Here is a 19440-nt window from a genome sequence, read left to right as displayed (position 1 = left end):
AATGGTCCAGGTATGTTAGATTTTTAGACTGAGGCGCTTGATAGAAACTTATTAGAAAAATAGGTGCGGGTCAACGCTTGTCTAATTGTTTTTAATCTATTTCCTTCTAACACATTCCTCCTATTCAGTGGTTTTTAAACAGCCATGCAGTTTTCGTCTAGACGAGCCTGATTTTGATATTCCATTTATCCCAACTGAAGCCTGGCTAAATGGACTAAAGGTTTAAAAGGCCCACATTACCTTTTTACTCTTTCTCTGCTAGAGAAATTTCATCTCTGCTCTGCTTAACAAATCAGTGTTTAGGCAGTTTTTAGTGGTTTGGGGTTTTGTTTCTGTGCATGTGCTGTGTTTTTTTGTTTTTTGTTTTTGGTCTTCTGTAGCATTCAGACTAATGAAGTAAACACTGTCAAGTGACTTTCTTCTGGCCAAGAGAAAAAAAGTGCACTTTATTTCTATTATTATTACATTGTAATATATAATGAAATAATTCTACAACTCACCGTAATGCAGAATCAGTGGGAGCCCTGAGCTTGTTTTCACCTGCCACTCACTGATAGGGTTGTGATATGAGTCTGCAAGCAATTGGTTCATTATGGTCTCTGTGCAGTCAAACCTCTCTGCTAATGATGATCTGTATTTGCAGCCACTCCCCGGTGCTAGCATCCCCGCCTCAGCTCCACCTCAGATCGTCAGGCATTAGATTCTCATAGGGAGCGCACAACCTAGATCCCTCGCATGCGCAGTTCACAGTAGGGTTCGTGTTCCTATGAGAATCTAATGCCGCGGCTGATCTGACAGGAGGCGGAGCTCAGGCAGTAATGCGAGCCTTGGGGAGCGGCTGTAAATACAGATGAAGCTTCGTTCGCTCACCCGCCACTCACCTGCTGTGTGGCCCGGTTCCTAACAGACCAAGGACTGGTACCAAGCTGTGGCCCGGGGGTTGGGGACCTCTGCCTTAGAGCACCCTCCGTGTTTGCCGCCAGTAGCATCTCTACACTCCTGTTTATTACAAAACTCCCGCCGGCTTGGTCTGGTGTGTAAGCACGGCCAAGTGTCCAGCCTGCTTCGTGGGCTAACTCATGGCAACGTACAGCATCTCCCTGTGGCTACCATGGGGTGGCTCTGGTTAGTCCAGGCCACTATGGCAGCAAAGGGGCAGCCCGGCCTTTGAGATGGAGGGACTGGAGCTCCATCAGCCCTGCAGCTTCAGCCAGTGGATGTGCTCCCTCTGCATCCTGAGCCCACAATGGATGGTCCCAGGTGCTGGACAGGAAACCCAGAACAAGCTTGTACTACCTTCTGGTCAGTCTCTGGGTATCTGGTAAGTTGTGTTTGTCAAAGCTTCCTTGCTCAGTTTAAGTCCTGGGTCCTCTGAGTCAAGAACTGTCAGAAGGTCTTTGCAGCAGACCTGGTAAATTCCCTGTAGGCTGGGCCAAGGTGTGACATTTCTAGGAACTGAGTCTGCTGCAGAGGTTGCAAAGGCCTTGTGGAAGGTGATCCCACGTGTCATAAAGCTGAAGGAGGAGGCTGTGCCCATGGTCAGCAGCCCTGCCCATGCCTCTCCCACGTCCCACTCATTCATCAATCAGCAGTTATGTAGGTAGTATAGATTGTCACGAGGCTGAGGACTCTTCTGGGAAGCGCGTGGGGGAGGGGGAGCCGGGCTGTCTGTGCTCAGGACCGTCCACAGTCCTGCCCAGCGGACCGTGCCAGCTTCATCTGCTACCACTGCCTCTATGTCCCAGTACCCCACCACCCCAAACTGCTTAGAATTACCTCCACATCTTTGTTCGAGAATGTCCATCGGCCCCATCACCCCCACCTTCCTTCTCTTTCCTGTGACTCTTCCAGGCTATCCTAGTTCATCCTTCAGATTTCAGCTCAGGCATCCATTCCTCTGGGGTCCCTGCCCAGACACCACCCCCAGCCCATCCTCTGCGCCTGGGTGGCACCCTGTGCGTTCCTCCGTGCTGGCACCTGCCATGTGACATAGGAAGTATCAAGAGCTGCCTCCTGTTGTCTCTCCCACAAGTCTCTGAGCTCCTCAAAGGCGGGGGCCTTGTCATCTCCATCTCTGACTCCTCGGTCCCAGGCACAGCACCTGGCACATCGCTTGATAAGGATGTGCTTTGAGCTGAACTAAACTCACAGAACGTGTCATCTGATTTGGGAACTTTTATATACGTGTACACACAGCAATCTAGTGCCAAGTGAACCCCACCCCTTTCAGCCTCCTTCCTCAGGGCCTCCACCCACAGGCAGTCTCTGTACCTGATCACCCACTGCAGAGGATTGAGAAAGGCCATTTTCAACGTGGAAAATGATGAATGGGCCAGTGTGTAGCTCATTTCTCTCCAGCCAGAGCCTTCATTAATTCTGCCTCCCGGACGAGTGACGCCTTGCCATGGAGCCGGCAGAAGCAGGCACTTGTAAGAAGGGTCGCACTCCAGTGCCAGGCACCTGCCCACCTCTGGTTGCTGCTCCTCCAGCTTCGCTCAGGTCCAGTTCTTAATATTCGTACTTTACTATTTTGGGCTTTGCTATTCATTGACGCTTTATTATATTTCTAAAGCTCCTATACATTCCAGGAATTGTGCTAATCAATTTACATTCATTATCTCATTTGTTTTTCTCAATAGCCCTGCAAGAGAAGTCCTATTACGCCCGTCTAGATACAGACAAAACCTTACTGCATTCAAATAATTCACACACATGCTGTCATTAATCCTTTATCTTGTGAGGTAGTTATTTCAGCCCCATTTTATAGATGGGTAAACTGAGATTGAGGTAATGACTAAGCAGATTTGCCTGAGTCTTACAACTGATAAAAAGCAGAGCTAGATGTGTAGGCCTAGGTTTTTAGACCTGAGGAGCAGACAGCTTCCCCACCACCACATGGTTCTTCTCTGTTTCCATCACACCAGTCTGATAAAAATTTCCCAGAGATGTTCATGGCCCGGAAACATCTTGTTGAATTGGACCATCTCCAGGGGTGAATGCAATTTCATTAAACACTGAATATTCATGTGGGATGGGAATTTAGAGACCCATTCACCCATCCCTCATTTTACAGAAGAGGAAACAGCAAAGGCTATAGTATTTCAGTGTTAACCTGTGCTGGCATGGTTTCTGATTCTTCACAATAACTATGCGGTAAGAATCATTAACCCCATTTTCTAGACGAGGCTGGCCAGAGGCTTAGGGAGTTTCAGCAACTTGCCCAAAGTTACTCTACCAGTAAGTGACAGAGCTGACTCTGGTGCCTCTTGAAAACATCCGTTCTGAATGGTTTTGGTGTAAATCTGCTCTATGAATTGCAAGAATTTCAGCCCCAAGCAGGAGTGGCAGAAGTATTTCTATTGCATCTCAAATTGCAAACTCAGGGAAGGCTGGCTCATACACTAATCTTGCTATTGACACTGGAGATTAAGCATTCAAATGAGAGATGAGTATTAGTGAGAGGAATGTTTCCGTTTTTGTAGCTACCATAGTTCCTCAGCAGTGCTAAACAAACAAACAAAAAACCCTCAGCTCAGTACCTGTTTTCTTGGTGGTTGTCTGACCTCTTGTGGCTGACTTTAGGCATTACAGTTTCTGGCAGCTAATTTCTGCCAAGAGGCAGCTTTTAGTGATGAAAATAACGTACATTCATGAGATAAGTACTTACCTCCTTTGGAAAGGCTTTTAATTTTCCTAAGATCATTCAACAAATAATATGGGAAAGGGAAATAAAACAGATGATACTTCTTTACTAGGAATTCCAGTAGGAGAGAGAAAACAGAAGGGGAGGAAATCTTTGAAAAAAATGAGAATTCTCTAAAAGTACAGAAAGATTAAAATCTTAAGAATAAAATGACATATAGACCTTCAAACAGGATAGAGGAGGAAAAACTCAGACACATTTACAGGGAAATTTAAGATCATAAAGACAAACCACCCTTCACTTCTTACCTGTCAAAAAAAAAAAAAGATACACCATCTTTAAAGTTTCCAGAAAAAGAAGATTGGCTATAAAGGAGAATCAGATTGACATCAGACATCTCAATAGGAATTCTAGATACAAAATAATAATGGCTTAATATTTGATATTGTTGAAAGAAAAAAAAACCACTAAACCTATATTTTATATTCAGTTAAACTATCATTTGAATGAGTGTAAAATAATATTATGAAGCATGTAAGACTGCAAAAGGTTACCTCTCAAAGACCATCTTTGAAAATATTCTTGGAGGAAATATTGCAATAAGAAAAGAAGTGAACTCAGAGAGTTTTATGTGTTTGTAAACATGTAGGAAGTAAGGATGAGTAATTGATTCACTAAAGCTTACTGTTATTTAAATGGTAAAGGACCCAAAAGGAGTAGATAATAATAATTCAAATTTTAGATCAGAAAATGAGGTGGGATTAATTATGATGACAAAAGGGAAATGAGAGTATTTTTAATTATAACAACATATTTTGAGGTTTTTAGGTAGGGAAAAGCAAAAATACAGGTTTTAATAGGCTATGGATAACCACCATAATTTTTTTTTTAATAGAGGTTTCAAATCAGCAGGGGGAAAGCCAATGAAAAGCAGAAGAGGAGAAGAAAAAAAAAGAAACAAAATGTATAGTAAATGGAAGGAATGGAATAAGACTTCTATCTTCACTCAGGCTTCTGTAACAAAATACCATAGAATGGGCAGGTTAAACAACAGACATTTTCCTCGACTTTCTCACAGGGAAGTCCAAGGTCAAGGTGCCAGCAGATTCTGTGTCTGGTAAGGATACTTCCTGAGGTGCAGACAGCCACCTTCTTGCTGTGTTCTCACAAGGCCTTTCCTTGCACTTGCAGGTGGAGAGAGAGCTCTGGTGTCTCTTCCTCTTCTTATACGGGCCCTGAACCTATTGTGAGAGCACCACCTCATCTAAACCCAATTCCTTCCCAATGGCACCACCTCCAAATACTATCACGTCAGGGGTCAGAGCTTCAACATATGGTTTTCGGAGGGACAAAAACATCTGGCCCATAACAATGGCAGAAATAAATTCAAATAGAACAAATTATAATAAATATAAGTGTATTGAACTCACCAAACCAAACAAGGAAAACGTAAGTTGGAAAAAAAAAAAAAAAAGATCCAGCAATACTTTGTCTACAGAAGACAGGGTTAAAACAAAAGATATGAAAAAACTTAAAAACAAAGGGATGGAAAACTATATAGTGAAAAGTATGCATGAGAAAGTCTGGATAGATTTTTTGCCTCGATTGGTTCAAGATGGCGGAGAAGAAGGGTGTGAATGCACTCCCTCTTGTGAGAGCACTGGAATCACAACTAACTGCTGAACAATCATTGACAGGAAGACACTGGAGCTCATCGGAAAAGATACCCCACATCCAAAGACAAAGGAGAAGCTGCAATGACGATAAGAGGGGCACAATCACAATAAAATCAAATCCCATAACCACTGGGTGGGTGACTCACAAACTGGAGAACAGTTATACCACAGAAGGCCACCTACTGGAGTGAAGGTTCTGAGCCCCACGTCAGGCTTCCCCACCTGAGGATCCGGCAACGGGAGGAGGAATCCCCAGAGAATCAGACTTTGAAGGCTAGTGATTGCAGGACTTCGACAGAACTGGGGGAAACAGAGACTCCATTCTTGGAGGGAACACACAAAGTAGTGTGTGAAGCAGGACACAGGGGGAAGCAGCAGTGACCCCATGGGAGACTGAACCAGACCTACCTGCTAGTGGTGGAGGGTCTCCTGCAGAGGTGGGGGGTGACTGTGGCTCACCATGAGGACAAGGACACTGGCAGCAGAAGCTCTGGGAAGTACTCCTTGGCATGAGCCCTCCTGGAGTCTGCCATTAGCCCCACCATAGAGCCTGTTGCCTCCAGTGCTGAGTTGCCTCAGGCCAAACAACCAACAGGGAGGGAAATCAGCCCCACCCATTAGCTGACAAGTGGATTAAAGTTTTACTGAGCTCTGCCCACCAGAGCAACACCCTGTTCTACCAACCACCAGTCCCTCCCATGAGGAAGCTTGCACAAGCCTCTTAGATAGCCTCATCCACCAGAGGGCAGACAGTAGAAGCAAGAAGAACTACAATCCTGCAGCCTGTGGAAGGAAAACCACATTCACAGAAAGACAGACAAAATTAAGAGGCAGAGGACTATGTACCAGATGAAGGAACAAGATAAAACCACAGAAAAACAACTAAATGAAGTGGAGATAGGCAACCTTCCAGAAAAAGAATTCAGAATAATGAAGTGAAGATCTAGGACCTCGGAAAAAGAATGGAGGCAAGGATTGAGAAGATGCAAGAAATGTTTAACAAAGACCTACAAGAATTAAAGAACAAACACCTAGAAGAATTAAAGAACGAACAAACAAACAGAGATGAACAATACAATAACTGAAATGAAAAATACACTAGAAGGAATCAATAGCAGCATAACTGAGGAAGAAGAACGGATAAGTGACCTGGAAGACAGAATGATGGAATACACTGCTGTGGAAGAAAATAAAGAAAAAAGAATGAAAAGAAATGAGGATAGCCTAAGAGACCTCTGGTACAATATTAAACGCACCAACATTCACACTATAGGGGTCCCAGAAAGAGAAGAGAGAGAGAAAGGACCTGAGAAAATATCTGAAGAGATTATAGTAAAAAATTTCCCTAACATGGGAAAGGAGGTAGCCACCCAAGTCCAGGAAGCGCAAGAGTCCCAGACAGAATAAACCCAAGGAGAAACATGCCAAGACACATAGTAATCAAATTGACAAAAATTAAGGACAAAGAAAAATTATGAAAAGCAACAAGAGAAAAATGACAAATAACATACAAGAGAACTCCCATAAGGTTAACAGCTGATTTCTCCTCAGAAACTCTACAAGCCAGAAAGGAGTGGCACAATATATTTAAAGTGATGACAGGGAAGAACTTACAACCAAGATTACTCTACCCAGCAAGGATCTCATTCAGATTCAATGGAGAAATCAAAAGCTTTACAGATAAGCGAAAGCTAAGAGAATTCCGCACCACCAAACCAGCTCTACAACAAATGCTAAAGGAACTTCTCTAAGTGGGAAACACAAGAGAAGAAATGGGCCTACAAAAACAAACCCAAAACAATGAAGAAAATGGTAATAGGAACATACATATTGATAACTACCTTAAATGTGAATGGATTAAATGCTCCAACCAAAAGACACAGGCTCACTGAACGGATACAAAAACAAGACCCATCTATATGCTGTTTACAAGAGACCCACTTCAGACCGAGGGGCACATACAGACTGAAAGTGAGGGAATGGAAAAAGATTCCATGTAAAAAATGAAAAGAAATCTGGAGTAGCAATACACTTATCAGATAAAATAGAATTTAAAATAAAGAATGTTACAAGAGACAAGGAAGGACACTACATAATGATCAAGGGATCAATCCAAGAAGACGATATAATAATTATAAATATATATGCACCCAACATAGGAGCACCTCAATACATAAGGCAAATGCTAGCCACTATAAAAGAGGAAATTGGGGCTTCCCTGGTGGCGCAGTGGTTGAGACTCCGCCTACCGATGCAAAGGACACAGGTTCGTGCCCCAGTCTAGGAAGATCCCACATGCCGCGGAGTGGCTGGGCCCATGAGCCATAGCCACTGAGCCTGCACGTCCGGAGCCTGTGCTCCCCAAAGGGAGAGACCACAACAGTGAGAGGCCCGCATACCATAACAAAAACAAAAACCAAAGAGGAAATTGACAGTAACACAATAACAGTGGATGACTTTAACACTTCACTTACACCAATGGACAGATCATCCAGGCAGAAAATTAGTAAGGAAAACAAGTTTAAATGACCCAATAGACCAGACAGACTTAATTGATATTTAGAGGACATTCCATTCAAAAACAGCAGATTACACTTTCTTCTCAAGTGCACACGGATCACATCTTGGGTCACAAATCAAGCCTCGGTAAATTTAAGAAAATGGAAATCACATCAAGCATCTTTTCCGACAACAATGCTATGAGATTAGAAGTCAATTACAGGGGAAAAAAACGTAAAAAACACAAACACATGGAGGCTAAACAATACATTACTAAATAACCAAGAGATCACTGAAGAAATCAAAGAGGAAATCAAAAAATATCTAGAGACAAATGACAACGAAACACGATGATCCAAATCTATAGGATGGAGCAAAAGCAGTTCTAACAGGGAAGTTTATAGCAATACAGTCCTACCTCAAGAAACAAGAAAAATCTCAAATAAGCAATCTAACCTTACACCTAAGCAACTAGAGAAAGAAGAACAAACAAAACCTAAAGTTAGTAGAAGGAAAGAAATCATGAAGATCAGAGCAGAAATAAATGAAATAGAAACAAAGAAAACAATGGCAAAGATCAATAAAACTAAAAGCTGGTTCTCTGAGAAGATAAACAAAATTGATAAACCTTTAGTCAGACACATCAAGAAAAAGAGAGAGAGAACTCAAATCAATAAAATCAAAATGAAAAAGGAGAAGTTACAGTGGAAACCACAGAAATACAAAGCATCCTAAGAGACTACTACAAGCAACTCTATGCCAATATAATGGACAATCTGGAAGAAATGGACAAATTCTTAGAAAGGTATAACCTTTCAAGACTGAACCAGGAAGAAATAGAAAATATGAACAGACCAACCACAAGTAATAAAATTGAAACTGTGATTAAAAATCCTCAACAGGGCTTCCCTGGTGGCGCAGTGGTTGAGAGTCCGCCTGCCGATGCAGGGGACACGGGTTCGTGCCCCGGACTGGGAGGATCCCACATGCCGCGGAGCGGCTGGGCCCGTGAGCCATGGCCGCTGAGCCTGCGCGTCCGGAGCCTGTGCTCCGCAACGGGAGAGGCCACAACAGTGAGAGGTCCGCATACCGCAAAAAAAAAAAAAAAAAAAAAAAAAAATCCTCAACAAACAAAAGTCCAGTACCAGACGGCTTCACAGGTGAATTCTATCAAACATTTTGAGAAGGGCTAACACCCATCCTTCTCAAACTCTTCCAAAAAATTGCACAGTAAGGAACACTCCCAAACTCATTCTATGAGGCCACCATCACCCTGATACCAAAACCAGAAAAAGATACTACCAAAAAAGAAAATTACAGACCAATATCACTGATGAATATAGATGCAAAAATCCTCAACAAAATACTAGCAAACAGAATACAGCAACACATTAAAAGGATCATACATCATGATCAAGTGGGATTTATCCCAGGGATGCAAGGATTCTTCACTGTACGCACATCAGTCAATGTGATACACCATATTAACAAATGAAGAATAAAAACCATATGATCATCTCAATAGATGCAGAAAAAGCTTTTGACAAAATTCAACATCTATTTGTGATAAAAACTCTCCAGAAAATGGGCACAGAGGGAACCTACCTCAACATCATAAAGGCATATATGACAAACCCACAAAAAACATCATTCTCAATGGTGAAAAACTGAAAGCATTTCCTCTAAGATCAGGAACAAGACAATGATGTCCACTTTCACCACTATTATTCAACATAGTATTGGAAGTCCTAGCCACAGCAATCAGAGAAGAAAAAGAAATAAAGGGAATACAAATTGGAAAAGAAGAAGTATATATATTGGGTGGGATAGGGAGGGTGGAAGGGAGACACAAGAGGGAGGAGATAGGGGATATATGTATATGTACAGCTGATTCACTTTGTTATAAAACAGAAACTAACACACAATTGTAAAGCAATTATACTCCAATAAAGTTGTTAAAAATAAATAAATAAATAAAAGGTAATTAAAAAAAAGTATGTCACACTGTCACTATGTGCAAATGACATGATACTATACATAGATAATCCTAAAGATGTCACCAGAAAACTACTAGAGCTAATCAATAAATTTGGTAAAGTTGCAGGATACAAAATTAATGCACAGCTAATCTCTTGCATTCTTATACACTAACAACCAAAGATCAGAAAGAGAAATTAAGGAGACAATCCCATTCACCATTGCAACAAAAAGAATAAAATACTAGGAATAAACCTACCTAAGGAGGTAAAAGACCTGCACTCAGAAAACTATAAAACACTGATGAAAGAAATCAAAGATGACACAAACAGATGGAGAGATATACCATGTTCTTGGATTGGAAGAATCAATGTTGTGAAAATGACTATACTACCCAAAACAATCTACAGATTCAATGCAATCCCTATCAAATTACCAATGGCATTTTTTACAGAACTAGAACAAAAAAATCTTAAAATTTGTATGGAGACAGAAAAGACCCCAGATAGCCAAAGCAGTCTTGAGGGAAAGAAATGAAGCTGGAGGAATCAGACTCCTTGACTTCAGACTATACTAGAAAGCTACAGTAATCAAGACAATATGGTACTCACACAAAAACAGAAATATAGATCAATGGAACGGGATAGAAAGCCCATAGATAAAGCCACGCACCTATGGTCAACTAGTCTATGACAAAGGAGACAAGAATATACAATGGAGAAAAGACAGCCTCTTCAGTAAGTGGTGCTGGGAAAACTGGACAGCTAAATGTAAAAGAATGAAATTAGAACAGTCCCTAACACCATACACAAAAATAGACTCAAAATGGATTAAAGGCCTAAATGTAAGATCAGACACTATAAAACTCTTAGAGGAAACATAGGAAGAAGACTCTTTGACATAAAGCACAGCAAGATCTTTTTTGACCCACCTCCTAGAGTAATGGAAATAAAAATAAACAAACGGGACCTAGTGAACATTAAAAGCTTTTGCACAGCAAAGGAAACTATAAACAAGACGAAAAGACAACCTTCAAAATGGGAGAAAATATTTGCAAATGAATCAACGGACAAAGGATTAATCTCCAAAATATATAAACCGCTCATGCAGCTCAATATTAAAAAAACAAACAACCCAATCAAAAAATGGGCAGAAGAACTAAATAGACATTTCTCCAAAGAAGACATACAGATGGCCAAGAGGCGCATGAAAGCTGCTCAACATCACTAATTATTAGAGAAATGCAAATCAAAAGTACAATGAGGTATCACCTCACACCATTCAGAATGGGCATCATCCGAAAATCTACAAACAAAAAATGCTGGAGAGGGTGTGGAGAAAAGGGAGCCCTCTTGCACTATTGGTAGGAATGTAAATTGATACAGCCACTATGGAGAACAGTATGAAGGTTCCTTAAAAAACTGGAAATAGAATTACCATATGACCCAGCAATCCCACTACTGGGCATATACCCGGAGAAAACCATAATTCAAAAAGACACATGCACACCAGGGTTCATTGCAGCACTATTTACAATAATCAGGTCATGGAAGCAATGTAAACGCCCATCGACAGATGAATGGATAAAGAAGATTTTGTACATATATACAATGGAATAGTACTCAGCCATAAAAAGGAATGAAATTGGGTCATTTGTAGAGACGTGGATGGACCTAGAGACTGTCATACAGAGTGATGTAAGTCAGAAAGAGAAAAACAAATATCATATATTAATACATATATGTGGAATCTAGGAAAATGGTACAGATGAACAAGTTTGCAAGGCAGAAATAGAGACACAGATGTAGAGAACAAACGTATGGACACCAAGGTGGGAAAATGGGGTGGGGGGAGAGTGGTGGTGGTGATGGTGGGATGAATTGGGTGATTGGATTGACATATATACACTAATATGTATAAAATCAATAACAAATAAGAAGCTGCTGTATAAAAAAATAATAAAATTTTAAAAAGAAAGTCAGGATATCAATTTTAATATGATAAAATAAAATTAAAGGCATAAATTAATTTTTTAAATTAATTTATTTTATGGCTGCATTGGGTCTTCATTGCTGCATGCAGGCTTTCTCTAGTTGTGGAGAGTGGGGGCTACTCTTCGTTTCGGTAAGCAGGCTTCTCATCACAGTGGCTTCTCTTGTTGCAGAGCATGAGCTGTAGGCACGCGGGCTTCCATAGTTGTGGCTTGCGGGCTATAGAGCGCAGGTTCTGTAGTTGTGGAGCACAGGTTTAGTTGCTCTGTGGGATGTGAGATCTTCCTGGATCAGAGCTTGAACCCGTGTCCCCTGCATTGGCAGGTGGATTCTTAACCACTGCACCACCAGGGAAGTTCCTAAAGGCATAAATTTATGAGACAAAGAGAAACCCTTCATAAAAGAAAGATATTAAGATGATGAAATAATTATAAAAAGATACACACCTAAAAATATAACCTCAAAATAGTTAAAACAAGAATGGCAGAACTATGAAGACAAATCTGTACAACTATTGTAATTAGAAAGCTAAACTCTATTATATATTGGGTTAAAATGAGAGACTTATTTCTCTTTGATAGGTCAAATAAATGAAAAATAAGAAAATATATAAAAGTTTGGTTTATATGATCTATAATCTTGAATACATTGGCGGCAGTGGTGAAGAAAGTGAGCTTTAAAATCGGTAGAAAAATCCATTTCTTCCAAACAAATGTAATGTTCACATATACTAGGTCATCAAGGAAGCCTCATTAAGTCAAACTATCTATCTAACTTTAATGCTGTATAGTTTGGAATCTGTACTAAAGTGAAAACTAAAGTACTGTACATGTTTGAAAAGAATTACAAACTATTACATTCTCTTTGGATTGAAGAGGGCATTTTTACAGGGATTAAAAATACTTTGATCTGAACAGCAATAAATACCATGTTAACATTTGTGGGGTACAGCTAAAGTAGTACTATGAGATAAATTCATAGCTTTAAGTACATTAGAAAACAATAAATATTGAAAATAAGCCAAATAAGCTCAAAAATGAGAATAAAAGTCAATGAAATAGAGAATAGCAATCTAAAAACAATAACAAAAAAAATTAAAGCTAAAAGCTGACTTTGAAAGGACCATTTAAGATGCATAAAATTGATTAGTAAAAAGAGTAAGATGCAAATAAGATACAGAGTGAAGAAGGAGATATGATGACTGTCACAACATATTCTTAAAAATAATAAAATAGTATTATTAACTATATGCTAATACTTTAGAAAACTTAGACAAAATGGATAAATTCTTGGAAAAATAAAGAATACCAAATTTGGCAAAATAATTGAATAAACCAATATGCATTAAAGAGAGTAATAAGCAAGTTCTTTTGCTGAACAACCAGTCGTAATAAAAATTATATGTTTAATTCCCTCTCATCAGACTCTGTTTTAAAAAACATATATTTGTAAATAGATTTCCCCATTAAAGTCTTTATTGTTGTTCTTCTTCCTATGGGACCAACTATAGCTCACATGAGAGCTCTGGGGGAGAAATTCTGAATAAAATAAATTTGGGGTTCAAATACAAATTTTAACATGTGTGAGATATAATGCATGTGTCTGACACGTAATAAAACTCTCTAAATTTTGTAAAAAAAAAAAAAAAAAGATATTTGAATAGTAATAAAAGATACCCTCTCCTTCTTCACCAGAACTTCAAACTCAGTTTTACAAGAGAGTATTAATGAGCTTTCAAGCAACAGATAATCCTGACCTTACAAAGCTGCTGCAAAAAAATAGAAAAAAGAGAAGGACTCCTTAATTCACTTTATATCGATCTGGTTAGTATAACCATGGTTCAGCAAATTATAGTTCTGTTTGGTTTACGAGTTTTAATGCAAAAATCTTAAATGAAATACTAACTTACTGAATCCAACAGTCTATTAAAAATAATGTAACATGATCAAGTTAAGCAATACAAGGATGGTATAATATTAGAAATTTAATTAATGTAATTTACCTCTATAATGGAATGAAGATTAAAGGAATGTGTCTATCTCAGTAGATACAGAAACAAATCATTTAATAAATTTCAAAACATTTCTGATAAAAACTAAAATAGCCTTCTTAAAGGCTGCAACAAACATTGTGCTTAAATGGGGAAATTTCTAAGCATTTCATATAATATGGGAACAACATAAGAATGCCCACCTTCATGGCTAGTATTTAATGTATACCGGAGGTCCTAGCCAACCAATTAACATAGAAAATAAATAAAATGTATAACTGATGAAAGGGAGGAGAACAAAATTCTATCATTTATAGCTGACAAAATCATTTACATGGAATTTACAATCTAATTTACAATAGAATCAACAGATAAACCGGTAGATCTAATCAGAGCATAAACAGTTTGCTACTGCTATAGTCTACAGGGAACTCTACTCAATGCTCTGTGGTGACCTAAATAGGAAGGAAATCCAAAAAACAGGGGCTATATGTATACATATAGCTGATTTGCTTTGCTGTACAGCTGAAACTAACACAACACTGTAAAGCAACTATACCCCAATTTAAAAAAAAATAAAGGGAAACCTCAAATCAAAAGAAAAAAAGAAATGTAATAAAACATATGACTTAAATTTATAACAACTAAAAATAGTTAGCAATTAAACTAACAGAATATACAAGACTTCTGTAATGAAAACTTATGATTGCATTAAAGACCAAAAAAGATGGCCTGACAAAATAGATGTAGCATGTTTATGCATGGGAAAACATCACAAGAATATCAGTTCTCCCCTAATTACTGTACAAATTCATTGCAACTTTACACAAAATTCCAGGAAGATGTTTTGAGAAACTTATTTATTCTAAAATGTATGTGGAGGACTCAAGGTCCACAAACAGCTAAATTGGTTTTAAAACATAAGAGAGAGTGCTTATCCTACCAGACAATTAAAAGCCAGAGTATTAGAACAGTTGTGATATAAAGGAGATGCCATAAGTCAGAGGGGGGAAAATGAATTATTAAGCGGGTTGAAATCAGAAAACCACTTAAATATATATGGAAAAATACAAAGCTGGATTCTTACCTCTCACTATGAACAAAGGTTAACCCCAGATTAATCATTTATTCAATAAATATTTATTGAGCATCTACTATGGGTGATGGACTTTTCTAGACACTGGATATATGCCAGTGAAAAAGGCAAAAGTCCTTGCCATCTTTAAAACCCTAACTGCAGAGTGTAAAAGTATAAAGTCAGTAGAAGAAAATGTAGGATAATTTTTTTTTTCCACGATCTTGGAGTGGGGAAGGGCTTGTAAAACAAGGATCAAAAAGCACAAAGCATAAGGCAAAAAAAGCACTTAATGGGCTTGATTACATCATAATTAAATCTGATTACACTTTATGACCCACGCATATAATCCGGAGGAAGTCTCTTACACTTGCATAAAGAGACTTGCTCAAGGTTGCTCATCACAGTGTTGTTCCTGATAGCAGGGAGTTGGAACCAACTTAGATATCTCTATCTCTAGAGGGAAGAAAAATGTGGTGGATGCACGCTGTGGAATACCATGCATCAGTTAGAGGCACTGGGTTGGATGTACACTCAACAATATGGAATAGAACTAAACATACTATTGAGTGAAAAAAAGTAATAACAGAATGGGAGCAATAGCACCATATCATGCAGGTAAATATAAAAGATATATAGAGTCACAACCAATTCTGTATATTCTACAAGGGTGCATACATACCAAGGGCACGTATCAAATAGTACAGAGCTGGTTCCGTTGAAATGGGAATTAGGGATGAAGGGAAGAAAAATGAAATAAAACAAGAGTCTTGTATGGTTTGATGGTGGTAATGAGTTATGAACAAAGGAATGTGATTACTCTCCATGCCTAAGTCACTTGGACCACAGCGGAGGGAGGACTGCTTGGATGTAGGATAGCTCCAGTGGGTTCAGAGTTCTTTCTTATATTTGGCTAAAACTGCCCTCCTATAAACACCCAGCCATTGGTCTGAGTTCCGCTGTCTGGCATTGTACCCAGTGAATCTTCAGGCTCTTTCACAGAACAGCACTTCAAACCCTTGAAACGACTGCTTTAGTTTAAGTTTTCCCTCATCCAGTCCCACATACGCAGAACTTTCAGCTGTTCTTCATATGACCTGTTCAGGCTCTTCTAAATTTCAGGGAACTATAGCATGACATCCACATTAGCTATGAAATGTGGCTTGCTCGTTTGAAAACTATGCTGAAAACCCACTGGGACCAAGCATCGTGTAAGGTGCTACGCATAGATGCTCAGAAAAAAGGAGATCACTTCCATGAGAGTTATAACTGAAAGGTCTTGAATTAACAGTCACGTTCTACTGGATTTTGAAATGTATAAAGTTCAAACAAATCTCTGCTATCCAGAATAAGTGGCCACATTTTATGTATATTGATTTATTCAGTCATTTATTTAAGAAATAGTCACTGAATATATTTTCTGTGCCAAGGCTCGCTGCAGGCTCTGACAACTGGAACATGCTTCTTTGTACCATGCAGAAAGGATCAAAGACCCAGGACCCTGGAGAGCAGGTTTGCTGTGGTGTCCTTTACTGAACCAACCAGAAGGATTTGGCCCCCTCAGCTCTCTGAATATGGCTACAGTGCACTTCTTCTCTACTATGGTTTGCTGTGACCCAAAAGTCAGAACGGCTCGTGCTTTGGGGTTCCAGCCACAATGTCTGCTCGTGTTTCCTAGAGATCTAAGTTCCTCTCTTTAATAACTTTAAAAGGTAAGGCTAGTGGGGTGAAATGAATCACTACGGTTTGAAGATGGGTGATAGAATGGGCATAGAATTTGGTACATTCCACACTAATCAGGTCTTAACTCTGCTGGGGCATTGTGTACCCTTCTGCTTAGCCACTTGTTTTATAGATGAAGAAACAGAGAAAGAGGAAGAGGTTGGTCTGCAGTCACAGAGCCAGGACTGGAACTCAGGCTCCTAACTAGCAGCCAGCGCTCTCTCTTCTCTCCCCTCTGGTCACGTGGTTGAAAGGGGGACGTCAACTGTGATATAGTGGTGGCACCTTTAACAAGTCAAGGAGAATAGGTTCAGGCTGTCCTATTGCAAGAAAGAAGAGTGAGAGGGGAAAAGGGGTTTCGAAGCTGCTCAAGGTATATGCACGGGAGGCGGGGCAGGGGGAGTGATTTCTCTGAGACTGGTGGACAGTCACTCACACCAGGAGAGTCTAAATTGTCCGCTAGAGTTTGGCCTTACAGACCTACACCTGCAGGAGAAGCAGGGTCACTGGTGAGAGCTATCAGCCCACCTCTTCTATAAGTGCTTTGTCCAGTCTCCTTATCTTCAAGGCAAGACAGCCACATAATCGCTGTTACTGTTCTCTGGGGAAAAAAAAGCAGAAGACCAGCCATGAGGCTCAACACCCAGGAGTCACACTGACCCACACCAGTCAAGGGAAAGACTTCTCCCCAGGCAGAGGGCGATCTTGATGCCACATCAAAGTGACACCTTCAAGGGCTGGGGTACCACAGGGAGCTCTCCTGGCAAAAGAGGGAGTCTGTTTATAAGTCGAACTTCAGAGTTTCCAGGACCAGATGCCTCCACTCACCAGCAGAACACCTGCGCCTTCCTCAGAGTGAGAACACCTAAGGCTTGTTCTAAGGAGGCCAACGGAAAGGGAGGAAGAAGATGAGCTAATGGGAGGAAGTTCCCACTTCGGGAGCTGAGGATTTGGGAGCTTGCTCTGCCAAGGCTGGCCAAGCATGGACAACTGGTACGGCGAGACTCTCACCCAGTTCTTGGGGACGAACTCTAAAGGGTTCTCCTGTTGGAATTTGTGGTTATTTTATCATCGCTGAGACAAATACTACCGCCACCCCAAGCATCCTGAGCAACCCATCTGGGTTTGCCTGAGGACTGCAGCACAGGTACATCCCTGGGCTTCTACTCTGCCCCGTTTTATTCTTCTACGTGCTGTGGAGGGTTCAGGGAAGACCGAACCATGCTTTAAGACCTAGTTGGGAACAGGAACCACACCTTCAAACTCTATAAGTTATGGTAGAAAATGGCCGTGGGACTACATCTGCAGCTGAACCTATAGGAAGCAGGTGCATGGGTCGCTTCTTCTCTGGGTGCACACTCCTCTATGTGGGGGAAGGGGGACAGAAAATGGTAGAGGAGGGTTTTGGGGTTTTTTTTTCCATAATTAAAAAGCCACGCTTAGTCTTGTTGGGGAGATGAGAAGTTTGCTCTGGCAGTCTAAAGGGAAACTTTTCTATAGACAGAGTACAATGGGTGTGGGGTGATTGCAGGCTCCCCAGAACTCTCTGTCCTCCGCCCTTCTCCCTAGCTAGCACTTCTGGTCCCATCCCCATCACCTACCCACTGATGACTGAAATCCCTTTCATGGGGCTATCACCGCACATCCCACCTTGAGAAGACAGGGTTAAACTGTAAATGTCTCAGGAAGTCTGAGTTAAATTCGAACTACGTTGTAACTGACAGATGCTAGATTCTCTTCTGAGAGCAGACTTGCAGGGATGTAAGCAAGAGTAGCTGCTTGGGATATGATCTGGATTCTCCTCACTCAGATTTACGGACCATCTCTCCTTTTCCACCATGGCTTAATAACTTTTGGGGTATATCTGAAATAATTATTCCCCTAACACTATATAAATGAATGCTTAGCAAATATTGAGCAAAATGTAACAGGATGAGGCTTGGGGAGAGGGTTGAAGCAATTTTCTCATTTGAAAATTCTGCTTGTTGGCCATCTATTCCCAAACCTGTGTTGTTTGCACAAGGTCACAGAATGAGTCTGAAGTCAGCTCTTGGAGAATGTTCAGGAGCCACTCTTCCTCCCCGGGCTGTCCAAGCACAGAGAGCTCTATGTGTTTGCCACCTCCAGGAGCTCGAAGTCACCACTTCCCAACAAAATGGAAAGTGCTCTTCATAGGATGAAGCTTTTTAAAGCTAACATCCTAGAAAGGGGCAATTATCTGTATCGGTTCTGCAAAGTAGCCCAGTGGTGGAAATGGGACTAAGTTTCCTGTCTGGCACCCGTGTGAAAGTTTTTTTACCATAAATACCATCCAGCTGTATCTTCGATCTTCTCCATCTCAGGGAGGGACAGGTTCTCCTTATTGGCCTTAAAAGGTGAACCACCAGCCCTTGATTTGGTTTTTCAAACTTGGAGATCAGTTCCTCTAGGTTTGGAAAGGTCTGTCTTTGAGCGCCTTCCACGGTCTGCAAAAATGCAAGATCACTCATCATTGTGCAATTGTGTGTGAAAGATGACACTTCTCAAAACAGTGGTTTTCAGGGCTGCCGCTGAGCGGTGAATTGAAAACAGGTGGCCAACACTTGTGTGGGAGCTCACACCATACGCAATAACCAGAAACCCTCCTTTTTAAAATGGAATTCTGACTTGAGCTACTCTGAATAAAGAAGATGAACAATCAAAGGTCCCCACCTCAGTCTGCTGTATCGAATGAGCCCCCATTCTTGGCAATTTGGGGACAGTTCTTGTAGGTACACTGTGGAGGGTACCCATCTAAGAGCTTATGTCAGAGTGAGGGGGACTAATACGGGAGGACTTCTGATGGGAAATGCAAAATATGCAACTTACATACTTGATGAATTCAGACT

General features: G+C 40.6%; 1 protein-coding gene across 3 annotated transcripts in view; it reads right to left on the bottom strand.

The window, feature by feature from the left end:
* Positions 1-11773: 11773 nt before the first annotated feature.
* The window catches only part of SH2D1B (SH2 domain containing 1B), a 40464-nt gene continuing 32797 nt past the window's right edge, over positions 11774-19440 (bottom strand). For 2 of the 3 annotated variants that reach the window (XM_070046394.1, XM_030847413.3), the window contains 3 exons: positions 18873-19038; positions 17102-17174; positions 11774-12145 (listed from right to left, as the gene is read on the bottom strand). In XM_070046394.1, the coding sequence (XP_069902495.1) occupies positions 17137-17174; positions 18873-19038 (204 nt within the window). In that variant the 3' untranslated portion in view covers positions 11774-12145; positions 17102-17136. The remainder of the gene's footprint in view (positions 12146-17101; positions 17175-18872; positions 19039-19440) is intronic. The other variant, XM_070046396.1, reaches the window with a different exon arrangement.

The sequence above is a fragment of the Globicephala melas genome, chromosome 1 (assembly GCF_963455315.2).
Source record: "Globicephala melas chromosome 1, mGloMel1.2, whole genome shotgun sequence".
Taxonomy (NCBI): Eukaryota; Metazoa; Chordata; class Mammalia; order Artiodactyla; family Delphinidae; genus Globicephala; species Globicephala melas.
This window is presented reverse-complemented; position numbering and strand designations above follow the sequence as displayed.